This window comes from Platichthys flesus, chromosome 6 (genome assembly GCF_949316205.1).
Source record: "Platichthys flesus chromosome 6, fPlaFle2.1, whole genome shotgun sequence".
NCBI lineage: Eukaryota > Metazoa > Chordata > Actinopteri > Pleuronectiformes > Pleuronectidae > Platichthys > Platichthys flesus.
Window position 1 is genome coordinate 1,278,965 of NC_084950.1, and position 15,256 is coordinate 1,294,220.

At 45.8% G+C, this 15,256-nt stretch overlaps 1 protein-coding gene across 2 annotated transcripts; it reads left to right on the top strand.

Moving 5' to 3' along the window:
• The first annotated feature begins 175 nt into the window (after window positions 1-175).
• Window positions 176-13,939, top strand: vps9d1 (VPS9 domain containing 1). Of its 2 annotated transcripts, XM_062389141.1 has the most exons (17): window positions 176-319; window positions 975-1,047; window positions 1,267-1,464; window positions 1,566-1,692; window positions 2,094-2,205; window positions 3,646-3,708; window positions 4,117-4,169; window positions 4,775-4,862; window positions 4,941-5,026; window positions 5,939-6,063; window positions 6,143-6,457; window positions 6,582-6,711; window positions 7,413-7,618; window positions 7,881-7,965; window positions 11,075-11,179; window positions 11,904-12,020; window positions 12,914-13,939. In XM_062389141.1, the coding sequence occupies exons 1-16, from the start codon at window positions 224-226 to the stop codon at window positions 12,013-12,015; spliced, it is 1,974 nt and encodes a 657-aa protein (XP_062245125.1). In that variant the 5' UTR covers window positions 176-223; the 3' UTR covers window positions 12,016-12,020; window positions 12,914-13,939. The 2 variants fall into 2 exon arrangements, with proteins under 2 accessions (XP_062245125.1, XP_062245124.1); XM_062389140.1 differs by lacking the exons at window positions 176-319; window positions 975-1,047; window positions 1,267-1,464; window positions 1,566-1,692; window positions 2,094-2,205 and adding an exon at window positions 2,538-2,752.
• The last annotated feature ends 1,317 nt before the right edge of the window (window positions 13,940-15,256 follow it).

A 15,256-nucleotide genomic window follows, 5' to 3' on the forward strand; every position in this document is an offset into this window, starting at 1 on the left:
TTGACCTCTACTGGGAGACTGGAAGTTGTTATTGTGATGTGTGTGTGTGTGTGTACGTGTATGTCGATTTATGTGTGTTTTTATTGACTTTATAACTTTAAATCCTCTGTATTTCTTGAGGTGACTTCACTTCCACTCAACTACACTAGGGGGCGGTGTTAACATCAAAGTTTGGTAGCTATGCGTCAATAAACACGAAGAAGAAGCGCGTCGGGAGGAAAACATGGCGTCCGCCGCAGACTGCGGAGGGAAACCTCTGCAAAACGCCATGAAAATGGCCAAAGTCGCGATCCAGCTGGACGGAGGAAGCAAACACAAGGTAGAGAAGCTCCCCAGCTGCACGGCCTCGACCACACACTGACTAACACCCCGGATATCAGCACAGGACCCGGGCTGGAGACATGTAAACACACCGAGAGGGGCGGGGGCTGTTAGCAGTCACTTAGCTAACTGCCTTTAAATGACTTTAAATTTATTAATTACATGTTTTTCTTGCGGTGGCACGAAGATCAGAATATAGAGAACAAGAAAGTATAAAAACTCGTTGAATACAGACTCACACAGGTCGATGAACTTCACCTGTGGAAACTTAAAGAGACTGTAACATATGGAAGAGTTGGTTTGATAGATTATCCAATCTATCATTCAGTGTTTTGTCCCTGGTGTTCATGATCAGATGCATAAAGACACTGACAGTTACTGCTCAGGTTATAGATCTGATGATGCTCACATACTGATCTGCCCGTAAAATACTAATGAGATCGTATTTCTGACATGTGAAGGGGATCACACTTTTATTTTCTATTTATTCTTTATCTAAAAGCAAGCAGATTAAAATCCCAGTCACAGAATCATGCAGGTAAGAATGGAAAGAATGAATTATGGGAAAGAGAAAGCGCCTGTTTAAAGATATGTCAAAATATCATAACATTCTGCTGATGTGCTCACTCTCCCTGTGTGCGGTCTGTGTGCAGGAGGCTTACTGTGAATACCTCCGGACCATCAACTACATATCACACGCACTGCTGGAGGAAGCTGCACCGCAACGTAAGACATGAGAACTGACATGAGCTGATTCACACCTGGTAACACAAACTGTCCTGAGGGATCCGATCAAGTGTTGAGATCTAAGTTCATCTGTTCCCCCCCGACATTAAAACGTGACAAACAGAGCCATGTAGCTGATCAGCTGAACTAATCATCTGGAATTCAGTAGTTGATGTAAAATAAATCATCTCTTTCTTTCGTTGGTTCTTTGTGCCTCAGAGGAGAAGGAGAGGGAGGTGGTGGTGGTGGAGGTGGAGCGGATGTTGAGGCTTGCTGAGCAGTGTCTGGAGCGAGCCAAGTCCTTTATAGAGAAGAGTGCTGACCCCCTTGACCTCTCAGCCGCCACTTCCTGTTCAACTGCCCAATCAGAACCCCATCAGACCACAGACCTCCCAGTTGCCACAGCTGCAGACACTGGTAAATACAGTCATCTCAAGTCAGAGAAGTCTGGAACTGATTAGCTACTGGTGCACCAGGGGTCACACATTTAAACTAATCAGCACTTTTCACCTCTGCAGGAACGAGCCCAACCAAGACCGGTCACCGCCGGTCGGTGTCAGACGGCGGCGGGGAGCCCCCCCCGTTCCTCCCCCCCGACGTCTTCCAGAAGCTACAAACCGAGGAGTCACATGACACGAGCAAAAAGTGAGGTCAAATATTGCTCCACTCAGTATCAGATATTCTCTGAGGTGAGAGGGAACAGGGATTTCTAATGACGTCACTCATGGATTCCTTCTAGAACTTATTTAAAAAACATCGTGAAAATCTACACTTTTGGAAATGAATGAAAAACCTTTTAGAATTCTTGCTCCTCTTATTGTGAATTGTTTGTTCAGGTCACTTTACACCTTTTCACGGCCTCACGTGTTGTTGGTGTGGATTCAAGACTTTCACTTGATTAAAATCTGTCAGGATGGCAGAGGGAACGAGAGGCTGTCTTATGAGGCTTGTTCACACCCTCTGGTCAGCATGTTGCTTGTTTGTATTTACTTTGTGTGTCTCTCTGTGTGTGTGTGTGTGTGTGTGTGTGTGTGTGTACACTGTAGGGCGCTGACACCCATTGAACAAGCTTCGCGTCTGAACCAGAAGTTAAAAGCAAACTATGAAGCTCGTCTGGCGAGACTCCCCCCGGGACAGGCCAATCAGAAGACGTCTCTGGTGAGTGTTTCTTTTTATTCATCTATGTGTTGGTTAATGTCCGATAAATAAAGACTTTCATTTTGCAAATGGTCTGAAATTAATTTTCTGAATGTTTGATGTGTTGTAGTAAAGTAGAACTTTACTAGATGCTCCACATTGAGGGGGGGGGGGGGGACACAAGGTGATGGATACGGTGGTAGAGAAAGATCAAAAGGAAATGTTTTTTAAATCTCTTCTAATAAAAAGACACAGACTGAGCACGTGCTTTTTTATTTTTGAGTCGTTTGCGGTACATCCGGTGCGGTGACGTCAGTGGGTGACGCGCCTGAGCAGCTGATTGGATCGTTCACCTGGGTGGTCACAGACCTCGTGGGTCAGTTGGTTTCATATAAAAACAGACGGAGTTCCTCCGGTCGTCGGTGTCTCGGTCTTCTCTCGGGACAACGATGGTCAAACCGCAGGAAGTCCTCAGTTAGCGCGTCACGTGAGTAACGGGACCGGGACCATGTCTCGCCGTCACGTGGAGCTGCGGCTCTTCTGGAGGAAGCTCAAGGCGTTTGTGAAGGTAACGTCATCAGGAGCTCCGAGGCTCCACCGCTCTGGACCGCCACAGCTGGGTTAGCACGGGTTAGCACGGGCTCGCACGGGTTAGCACGGGTTAGCATCGTTCAACAAATCCAGAGAGACGTGTCAGATGTGGTTTCTGCTGCGTCAGCAACAACCATTCAGTCAAAACTCAGATCAGCTGTTAGGACTCATGCGCGTCATGCTGTGTGGAGATCTTTTGCACTGATGTGATCTATGAGCCATTTACTTGACTATATTATAAAATGTTTTATATAATTCTTTCTGAATCTTTGTTCAAGACACTTTTTAAATATAGATATTGTAGATTTTCTATATAATGTCTGGATCCTGTGGGACTCAGTGACGTGTTCACCACCTCACGTGACCCTGACTCGCCACAGGAGCATTGGCCCGTTGACTCTGAACATGTAATTAATAAAACATTGAAAGTATTTCTGTTGGGCGGTGTCATGATATATTTCAAATTATAATTTATTTAGCAGAATAGACTGTGTGTCTGTGTGTGTTCACTTTCTACATGTACACTAGATTCTCTGCTGTCTAGGAGGTTGTGTGTGTTTGAGGACCAGGGCAGAATTCAATGACGGGGCGGATCAACATTGTCAAATAAGACGTTTGTGAATCTTGATGAAATGAATCTGACATTTAGAGGACCTGTGAGTGTTTGTGATTGGCTGCAGCCTCAGTGAATTCAATGGGACAGTTGGACCTTGGTGGAGGAACAAGCTGATTTTCAGCCTGTACATATTAATGCCTGTGTCATCCCCAACAATCTATATGAGTCTGGTTCTTTTATTAACTGGTCACATCTTAACACATGCTCCTTCTCCTTGTTGTGATGTGACTGATGGTCCCTCTGTTGAAATGCAGAAGCTGTCCCTCCAGCGGCAGATGATGGAGAACCTCATCATAGCCAAGGCGCGGCAGGATGCTGTATCCTTCTGTGTGTTCAGCTGGTGAAGGGTCACTTTACTTCCGCCATAAAGTTTGGTCGCTCCCAGTTTAAATATAAATTGTGATTGGATTTGATCCCAGTTGACGTTTCCCATTGTTTTCCAATGGGAAACAAATTAATGAATGGTAAAGAGGCTTCTGTCTCCTCAGGGATATGATGCATGTTGCAACTTTTAGTTATGTGATCTCTACAGATTAAATGAATACATGAATTATTAAGGTTAAAGGAATCGTGCAGTAAAATGCTTCATAGGCTTTTCAGCTGATGATAGAAAACATGGATCGTTGCTCTGAGGGAAAACAACAAACCTGAAGTGAGAAACGTGCGACTGTCGATTTTATAAACATAAATTATTGGAGGTTTCCTTAAGTTTGTTGTCTCATCAGCTGCAGAGGAAGATGGAGGAGCGGAGACTCCGGCTGCAGGAAGAAGCCAACAGGTACAAACCCACGAGTCCTTTCTACCTTCATCCTGTGTGTCCCTCTCTCCCTTGTTTGTTTTAATCACTTGAGACCTGCTTTTATCTGAGTGTCTGTTTACAACCTGTGATTAGAAAACAGTTCTCACTATAACAACAGCTCAAACCTGCCGTGTTGCACAACTTGATCTGATCAGGATCGAGGAAGATTTGTACTGAATGGTGAATTCAGTGTTTTTAGTCTTTAACACCATGTTATCAGGGACTTTCTCCTGAGTGTAGGTTTCGTTGTGTCTGACGTGTGAAACCAGCAGAACTCCAAAGTGCGTCTGAACGTCTCTGTAGACCCAGTTTGATCTGTGTGTGTCTGTGTGTCTGTGTGTTATCTGAGGGTAAAGACCTCAGTGAATTCTTAAAAAGGATTTAGTCAATATTGAAATCATTTGGAGCCGCACAGCTCAGGTCACTTCTGCTTTTTGTCAAAACGACCTCCCGATCACTTCTTTGTGAAGGGGGGGGGGGAAGCATTTTACATTAGTTTTGTTCAGTAGTCATGGCATCAAACCTATATCTATATCTATATATATATATACATATCTTATTTATCAAAGTGTTTCCTTGTGCAGGAGGTTCTCAGCGTCTGGGGCGATGACTGCAGAGGAGCAGGAGCAGCGATCTCTCTACACCAACGTGCTGGAGTATGAGCAGGACCATGTAAGAGACGGAGGAGAGGCTTTAAAGGTGTGAAATTATATACTGGATGTAATTAACACTGTTATATCTTTTTTTTAGGATTGGCCCAAACTGTGGAAAGCAAACATGGAGGGGAATCCTGAGGATGTCACCTTAGTGTCCCGTCTGGTCTCTTACCTGCTCAGGTGAGAAGCTGCCACCGTTCAGCCGCCCTCGGCTACTTGACCTCGTTTTAATGCTTCTGAAATGATTTCATATCACATCAGATGTGAGGGGGCCTGTTGTTGGAATCACAAACTGCTTCTGTCCACTTCCCCCTCAGCTGCACCTCCTACAATATTCTGCAAAACCAAGAGAGTGAAACCTTTTCACTCACATGTTCATACATGTTTTTTTTAGTTTTACCTCAAACTCGAACCCAGAGCTGTGTGTGGTTGTGTGTTTACTCTGTGATGTGTGAAACCAGCCGTGTGGTCGATGACGTTCAGATGAGTTGGTTGGATGTTGACATTAGATACTGTGGCCTCCTCTTTGAGACCAGGTTATAGGGGGGGGGGTTGCATTGTTTACCCTCCTGTCAATGGATTTAGAGGCTTAGTTGTGTCTTTTGTGTGTTTGTCAGTGTGTGTGATCGATGTTGAAGAGACAGTAGATCAGCAGATGTTCACTGGCCTCAGACAGTATGAAAGGCTTCAACCAGCTGGAACCTGCTTATCAGGCCGGACGCTACGTGTTCCTTGTCCCTGTTGATTGGTTGTGTTGCATCATCCTCATCAATACGTGATGATCTGATCCTGGGTCTGATCTGGAGACGACTCAGTCAGTGGGACTCGAGATTGTTACCGTACACACTTAGGAAATGATAACATGAAAACAAAAACATAACACGTTTACACAGGGCATGTTTGTCTACATATAAAGTGTTCAGTGGATTCTCATTGAAGTTTATGATCTATAATGTGGACAGCTCCACATCTGTTATCTGTACATTCTGTGTGTTTTTGTTCTGGTCCTCAAAAGCTGAACTGAGATGTTTTTCTTGTTGACTGGTCGTCAGCAGCTGGATCATGACTCTGTGTTTGACTTGTTGTCCTCAGCCGGTCCGACCATCCGGTGGTGAAGCTGCTGAGGAAACATCAGTACCGTGTTTACAACCGGCTCTACCCCATCGTGAGTAAAGGGCGGAGTCCTGCTCTGCTGCTCCGACCTGCTCCTCCTCCAGGTAGAGCCACCGCCTGCTGCTCGTCAGCTCCTCTCATTACCTGCAGTTTGTTGATGAGACTTTCTCCCGGCTGGTTCAGAGACCCAGAGGAGGAGCGTCAGCACCGTGAGCTTCAGCACCGGCCCGTCGTCCTCGCCGTCTCGTGACTTCCACTCTGACGAGGAGGGGGAGGAGCCTCACACCCAGGCGTCAGTGGACCGGGAGAACTCGTTTGAAGATCTTGAGCAGTTTCTGACTCAGCTGGACTGGACTCCGCCCAACGGCAGCGCAGAAGACGCCTCCGAGCCGACCTGTGACCCCTCGACCCTGAGCGAGGGCCACGTCCAGGGGCAGGAGATGAGGGCCCTGAAGGAACATCTGAAGGCCACCGTGAAAGACATTCACATCGCCATCGGTGAGCAGGCTCTCACTGGAGAAGTCTCCCACCATGTTGATTATTAACACCAGTGTCAGTGTTAAATGTTTCACGGCTGAATTTTACATACAAATTCTTTAAAGAAGTATTTTCTGTCTCTCAGATCAGCTGCTGTCTCTGTGTCTGCTGTCGTTTGAGTGTCTGAACACGTCCAGCTCCAAAGACCTGTGCCTGGCCAGCATCGAGGAGGCCTTCTTCACCCCCCTGTGGAGCGCCCTGCTGACGCTCTTCAGGTACTGCACTGAAATCCTTCTATCTACAGACACGTCTACATACTTCTTTAAATGGGATCTTATTGCTTTTACAAATGAGTCCAAAATAAAACTATTTTAAATGCAGAAAACTGAATCCAATGTGTTCAGACATGACCTCCACACACTCCTGCTTCTTTCAAACTGCAACATGGAACAAATCATAGAGGATTTCTGGATTTACTCAGTTATTCTTGTTAGATTGTTTAAACAACAGAAGCCGGAGAGTTGAGGATCCGACCGACAGTGGATTGTGTTCTCATAGATTCAAACAAGTCTCATCTAGATCATTTGATCTGCAGCTCTAACATGTTCACAGCTGAATGAGGTCACGTGGTTTACACAATAACTATAATTCATATCTGCATCAATCATTTCCTAGAAATGCAGTGAGTCAATGTCTCTGATTGTCCAGCGTGTGGCAGTGTTACTCTGATGTTCTACATGAACATGTTACCTCCTCTCACATCTCGACAAATATCAAACTGAACTGCAAACTGGTTGAGTGCTCATCAGGATTAGAAAAGTGCATTGAGAGTTTTAATTTTTTCCCCATTTTTACTGTATTAAATGATATTTTATCCTGTCGTCCAGCTCACTGCTGAATCTACTGTTTGTCTGAGGCCGCAGACGAGTGAGTCGCCTCTTCATCAAATGACTTGTTGTGTTTGTCTCTTCCTCAGGAAGGTCAACCTGGAGAGAGAACAGGCCTTTGAGACGAGTATGACACTTTACCAGGAGGCCTCACCTGGAGACATTGGCGTTCCCCTGAAATTATTCCCCCAAGAACCCGATGCACTGCACGGTTCCTACCCCTACGAGTCGGCTGTTCAGGAGCTCAAGCTGCTCCTGAACGACTGCTGCCCTCAGAAGAAGCTGGAGTGTATCGGTGAGTTTGACTTTTTATGCTTCCTCAAACAAATGTGAACTTTCATGGTCTCCGTCGTAAAGCAAGTCTTTAAAAAATCATTTAATTTAATTATTTGTTTGAAATCTTGAGCTTCAACGAACTCTGGAAGTCATCAGCTCATCGGAAACCGCCTGGGGCTTCAATTCAATGTGATCAAGTTCATCTAACAATGCAGAAAGTAGTTGTGTTTGTGTGGCTCAGGCTCAACTTATATATGTGTTTCCTCTTTGTGTTGTTGCAGTTCGAACCCTACGTGTGATCTGTGCCTGTGCAGAGGACTACAGGTGTCTGCACGAGGGCGACTCCGCTCACAGAACTGCCGCCATGTAAGTATCCACCGGTTCCTCCTCGGGTTCTGTGTGAAGAAGAAGCTCATTAACGTCTAAACATACTTAGACCTCTGGACAAACGTGGAGGACTGTTTGTCCTTGTGTCCCCATTAAAGAAACGTCATGAGGACGCCTGTAGTTAATCACCAACTCTCAACGTGTCTCCTCTAAAAGTTTCACAACAAAATGTCTCCCTCGTGTCCCCTTGTCATCTCACTGGGACTATCCCCCCCCCCCCCCAGTGAAAGTGAGCAAACCTCCTGGTGGTGCTCTCTGCCTCGCTAGCTGCCCTGTCAGGTCTCATCAGTGCACAGCCGGGCCTGGCACAGCGGGGGACGTCCTAGGTCTCTTGCCCCCTACAGAGTCCTGACCAGGCGAGAAGTGGGTCGTCCTGTCTGGGTTGGGAACCGACACGGGGCCCAGGGACGAGTTCAGGGAAGGAGAAGACAAGAGATGGAGATTCATGGAAACTATGAGAGGATCAGACAGAGGCTCAGTGGGTCACAACAACCAGGGGACTTGATTCAAATCGCTCTGAGTTGACAGAGTTTGAGTGAAACCCTGAAAGATGAACGAGTCGGAGGGACTTTATCGTCTGAACCGAATCCAGGAGAGACACGTGGAGATCAGCCTCATCCCCCCCGAGCCGACCTCCTGCTTGTGATGAGAGAACGTTGGCTTCAAACACAGAGACGGAGATTCCTTGTGAACACGCGAGTAAACAAACTGAGCCTCTGTTCTTGAAGGTGGATGGAGAGCCTCTCCTTCAACCGGACCAGTCACTGGGTTGTTTGGAAAGTCGTGAGGTCACACACTTTCTAACGAGGCTCACAAAGAGCTGGCATCGAACTCACGTGTCACAGACAAAAGGTTTGAATTGCATGAAGTCTCCGTTTCTCCAGATCCGTCTCTTTCATGACTCTTGTCCTCGTGGTTTTGTCTCTGGTGTTGTCCACTGATGTCTGAGGGGCGGAGTCTCCTGCTCCAGTTCTGTCTGCTCGTGTTGGACTCGGTGGGACGTGATCCCAGTGGAAGACGTGAGCGGCTCAGCACCTCGGAGCTTTCTGTTCAGAACTCCAGTGATGCAGAGGGATTTGTTTTTTGAAGTTGTCTTGTGTTGAACTTTTGCTGAACTTCTGCCTCTTCATTTAAAGTTTCTAAAATCTCTAAACTGCCGACGCTGCACTTCCTTGAACAATTCACCCAGCAAGTGGGAAGCTGATGGGATGACTGGTTCTCGATCCGTGAGCCACTTACAGATTTCTATTTCTTAAATGGTTAAATATCCCAAGTCCCAGGAAATGAAACCTGAGTCGCATTTATATTGTTCTTGTTTATAGTCACGATTCCAGGAACGCAGTCACGTTGTCACCTCAGGAGACGATCTGTCATCATCTGATCACTGCAGCTTGTTTGAGAATTAAAGAGAATGTGAATTAAAACCAGGTTTCCAGCAGGAAACTGTCCTGCAGAGCCAAACTCTGGCTCTTCACTGATCCATCTCGATTTGTCTGATTCCAGCCGGGGACCACGGGCGGATTCAATTTAATAAACCATGAGTCAGGAGAGAGCGTTGAACTCATGTCTCTGTCCTGATTGTGGCTCAGCACAGATGTGACTTCTTCTCTTTGTCCATCTCAACACGGGTTTCCTCTCTGCATCAAACCAGGATGATTGTTGTGTTTTGATGAAGCTCTCAGTCGGTTTCTCAGAGCTAATAAGAACTGGGATGTCTCACAAAATAACACAATACCAAAAACATGTCAGTAGAATCAGTTTGAATATGTGAGAAGTGTAAGAGTCGAGTAAAAGAACAGAAGCTCTCGCTCGAACACCCCGATCATCGGCCTCTGTTGTGTAGAGACGTTGTGTTGGAGCTTCTCATCATCTCACCCTGCTGCTCCAGGTTCTGTGAGAGAAGAGCCAGCACACTGCTCCACCACAAGTCTCTGGAGTCTCACCAGATCCAGCAGAGTGAGACATCGCAGCATTTTCCATCAGGTCATTGTTTGATGTAGCAAATCAAAATGAAGCTGACAGACTAAATATTTATTATTTATCCATGACATGCAATGTTTGGAACTCATAAAAAGTGATTAATCTGTTTTTGAATTCACTGTTTCAGAGACACCGGCTGTTTATCAACAACTTCAGAGACACGATATTAAAATTTATACCCAGCCGTGACACTGCAGACACACAAATCATTCAGAAATGACACTTTTATATTTGCAAACAGTTTTTAATTCTGAATCTGCTGCCGCACCCGAACACTTGAGATTCAGATTCACAGTCTCTCTGGTTCATCCACTCAGCAGCAGCTCTCTGCAGTTCTTTGTTCTTGACCCGACCGGGACCTCATTTGTTCTCTCGTGCTCTTTTGTCCACGTCCCTTTCTTCTCTCTGTGCCATTGTGCGGCTAAATCGGTCGCCACTTTAATTCAGAATCGTTTAATTAAGGAATCATTTCCCCCCTCTGTCCAGTTCTGCTGTTTCTGACCTTTTTGCTCCACTGAGTCTCAGCAAACTCACGATGGAGCCAGATCTGGAATCAGTATTTATTCTCTGTGGGACGAGAGCATTGTTTCCTCGGAATGCAGAGACGCCAGTTCTCGTGTGAGAGGAGCGACGTGTGTGTTTACAGTAGTGAACTCAGAAGATTATAACTCAGGGATAAGAGTGTGTGTGAGGTCTCAGTGGTTACATGAGCCTGTCCACACCTTCCAGGACCTGCAGTGGGAGAGTCTCCAGTTGCATGCGGCCGGGTCAGTCCCGGGCCAGGGGCCTGCCTTCTCACGCAAACCAACAAGCAAGGCAGTTGGGCCTGCGTGTGAGCACCGACAAACAAACAGTCACTGTCTGCACACAGGCAGAATGCTATCAGCCTGCCATCATCTCCCAGTCCTCCCAGCAGATCTCCTGGAGAGAGGGAGAGGAAAAAGTGCTTTATCACTTCCATCCCCAGCACGAACCCGTTGAGAGCTCCTTTGATTCAGTTTCCCTTCCGTCCCCCGGGGAGCACATTACCATCACGCACTGTACATGTCACTCTCTGTTTTCCCTTCTGCTCCATGTCTTGACTTCGGTTTCCTCTTCTGTCCCCCAGTGGAGCAGACGACCTGCTGCCCATCCTGTCCTACGTGGCCCTGCGGAGCCAGTGTCCTCAGCTGCTGTCTGAATGTGCGGCTCTGGAGGAGTTCATTCACGAAGGGTGAGTCACAGTTTTGAGGCTGACGTCCAAATTCATGAATGTGAAAATGGCCTCAGGCCTCATGGACGTCTCGGCCTGTTTGCAGAGGGGCTGTGATTACAGGGGTTCAGTGGGGGGGGGAGCTGGTAGAGTTGAGGTGGGACGTCATGCAGAGTGAAGTCCGACCACGAGTCAGGAGATCTGCTCACTGCCAGAGAAACAGCGAGTTGTTAAAGGAGGCGGGTCAGGATGTCTGGGCTTTGGTTTTTCTCCTCCAGAAATAAAATACAAATAAAGTCCCATTCGATGTCTGAGCAGCTCGTGGGTGTGAAGGGTTCGAGGGTTCGAGTCGACTCAACCTCTCACACATGTGTTTGATTTAATGCCCAAGATTTCATTGTGATAAATACAGTTGATAAAGAAACGCAGCAAGATTATGAAGCTTAATGAAAGTAATGTGTGAAAGTAGACTTGTCTCTTTCTCAGAGTCCAGGCTGCAGCTCGCTGAGTGATTTCACTCCACAGCTGGTTAACACAGATATTTGGTTCTTTTCATGAAATGGGAAAAAAAGCTGATTTGTTGTTTTCAGCTAAATGAAACAATCAGGGCTTTGCTGCGGATGATGAAGATTCCTCTGGTCAGTCGCTCCTCGTTCTGTTTCTGTCCAAGACTTTAAAATCCACGGTGGAACTCCTCGTTGTTCACGTTGTGTTGACAGATGTGTTGTTCACGTCTCTGCTGCAGCTACCTGATCGGAGAGGAGGGCTACTGCCTGACCTCGCTGCAGAGCGCCTTGGCCTACGTGGAGTCTCTGCACTCAGCTGCAGCTCCGCCTCCTGAGGACAAGCTCGGATGAGACGGGTAAAAGAAGTTCTTCAGTAAAGTGGGTGTCTGTGTGTGTGAAACCAAACTATCAGTTCAAAAGGACTGTTTACAAAAAGGTTAAATACTAATTTCAAATATAACAACACAAACAAAGAGGCACAACCAAGCATGTACACATTCAAACTCATTAAACATGAGCCAGAATAAACAAGAACTTAAGGTCTTTAAAAACAAAGCAGAGATTTTGCAGATCTCATGAAAAGAGAGAAACCGTTTCAAAGCTCAGGAGCAACACGAGCTGAGAGCAGAAGATCAGAGCGTCTCTGCTGCGTCATCACACACACTCAGGACAACACACAGATGTTGTGTTATTCATGTTCACCAAGGGGCCACAAACAGTCATTTCCACAAAAGGATGAAACGATTTAGGTTTTGTAGGAAACAAAAATAAGCAAAGAGTCTCAGCTGTTTTCCAAAGGACAGAATTTAACGGAGGCTCAGTATCAGTGTGACGTCATGTTCACTGATCTGTTTTCTGTTAATCATGTTTATGCAGATGTATCACAGATGTGTAATTCTGTCCATTAGCGTTAAACAAATGTTTTCTCATGTAGGAAACCTGAAGAATATCGTTGATGTTCTGGTTTTAAGGAACGTTCCAGTAGTTGTCTTCAAACTGTGAGAGTTCAGAGGTTTTCAAACTAAAGCAACTCAGTGTGGTTGCGTAACAATCTATAAATAGTTGCTACAGGTTTGACTTTTAACATCTGGATAATTTCAGGAGATATGAGGAGTTCAGTGGAGCAGGAGCTGTAGTCAGAAATCGTTTTCAAAGTGTAAAGATTGTTAAAGGGATTTGACTTGTGATGCTTGTGAAGGAAATAACTTGTATGATTTACAAATATGTTATTTTTCTCTCCTTCATTCAGGAAACGAGTCAAACCTGTTGGAACTGAGGTTTAAATGTGAATGAGACGAACGCATGTGCTTCAGCAGAGTGTGCATGTGGGGGGGGGTGGGGGTACTGTATAAAACCTGAAGGGACAGAATGTGGGAAACGGCAGCAGAACCAACTTCACACTGAGGAACTGGAATCAGGATTTTCACTCCGGAGACTTTAGAGCTGAAATGAATGAACTTTGGCTGATGAGGCGTTCAGGGGTCACTGGATAATTGAGTTGTTGGAGGTCAGGCAGTGGATGAGCACAGGAGGAACTGTGCTGTGAAGTGACTTTCACACGCAGGAGACATGAGAGCTGCTATTTACTGTAGGTTAGAAAACTGTTGCACTTTGTCGGTTACTGAGTTTTGCCTCCGTCACAGTCGACCTTTTGATTTTCAGTTTTCATTCTTATTTTTAACAAAGCAAAGCTAAAAGTTTCACAGCCTTTTATACTTTTACCCGTTTCTCCGTGAAAACCCAACTGATACTTATGAGGTCTACGATGGTAAAGGGATTGTGTCATATTGATGAGTTCATACTTTTAAATTTGTTTAAGATCTTCTAACTGTTTGGTTTTTTAAATCCGTGCAGACCTGAGAGACTGGTGTGTGTTTTGGTTTTAGCTTGAACGTAAAAATGTGTCTTTAGACGAATGAGACTAAAATAACATGAAACCAACTTGATGGTCACATCCTGAGCAGACTTCTCATCTTCTCACTTCACTGCAGAACAACCAGTTTTATATGTTTTATTTCATGTGCTTTGTTTTTCTTTAATTTACTTTTTTTAATGAATTAAATTTAGTCCAGATACAAAAGAAGTGAAACAATGTCTGTTATTTTTACATAACTACTAAAAACACAAGTGTATGTAATAACCGTGAATGTAATAATAATGTAAATGGCAGAACGCTGTGATATTTTGCAAAGTGGATGAAACCACTCGTGTAAATGAATTGTACATTTTGTTATAATGTGAATATTATTTCATTATTAAACTAATTTACTGTGAGTGCCTGGTAATGAGAGACTGAGTGATTGAGAGAAGAGTCGATGGATCATGTGATGTGTGGTGGTTTTTACACAGCTGGTCACTCACTGGTCACTCACTGGAACTGTTAACTAAACCAGTCACATCCAGCACCATCAGATCCTGAGCAGCTCCTTCAACAGGTGGAGGTCCAGTAGTTCACGTTGTGCAGCTTGAGTCTCTCACTGGATCAAACATTCTTTATAAAAAGCTCAGTAGATTTGTTGAGAAGGTTTTTGTGTCTTTCCCGTGGAGACGAATCATTTTAAAAGGTTGAGAGAAGTTTATATCGTTTACATAATTTAAAAAGCTATAGAGGATTTTTCGACATCCCACAATCTTTAACTGACAACTCGAAACATCTCTTCTCCGTCCTCCCAACATCTCTCACCCTGTTGTTAAACCTACACCACATTTTGAACCCATTCGTTTGTAGCTGCTTTGGGACGTTTGTCTGTTTACGAGCGTTTTAATTGTGCGTCGGTGATTGTGGTTCCTCAGCGTGAGGGGACGCACCCGGGTGGAGATGGCGTGAGAGCTCCCCCCCGACCTCAGCGCTGGCGGCTGATGTGACACGAGGCTCTGGAGACTTTCAGACCTCATCATCTCAGCTGCTGCAGGTTTCAATCTGAAGCAGAGGAGTCGTTTGTGTCTTTCAACTCGTCAACACTTCTCTCCTGACTCGTCCGGCCTCTGATTGGCTCCCACGTCGCTGCGTCGCTGTGATTGGTTGGATTTAGAGCATTTGTTGATTCATGGATCATTAACGTTCTTATAATAGTTGAGATATTTCGGTCTGAACCCCGGTGCAGGTCAGACGGACTCATTGACATCTGCACCTCCCACGTTTCCCCCCCGATGAACAAACGTTCTTCTGTCACTAGTTTCCTCTCCGACTGACCCCGGGTCTGTTGAGCCTCGTTAGGCGAACCTGGCCCCTCGGCCCCTCTCCAACAAAAGCCAGTTTTCTTTTCCTATTAGAATGAGATGAGTCATCGACGGAGGGCCAACATGGCCGCCGCTGGGGGGGGGGGGGCAGGGGCGGGAGAAAGAGAAAGTGGGGCCCAGTGGGTTTAATCATCATTTGGCCTAATTGAGCCGTGAGCCGACAACTTGGAAAAAAAAACTGTGAACAGCCCCCCCCGGCCCCCCCTCCAGGCCCCCCACCACCACTCTCCCAGCTCAGCTCTCTTGTCCAATCCCAGTCGTCCCCATCAACCTCGGCAGCGCAGATCGTCCGTATCTTTATTGGCAAAACAAATTTACATTCTCATTGTGCGAGCATGGACCCATTAGCAGT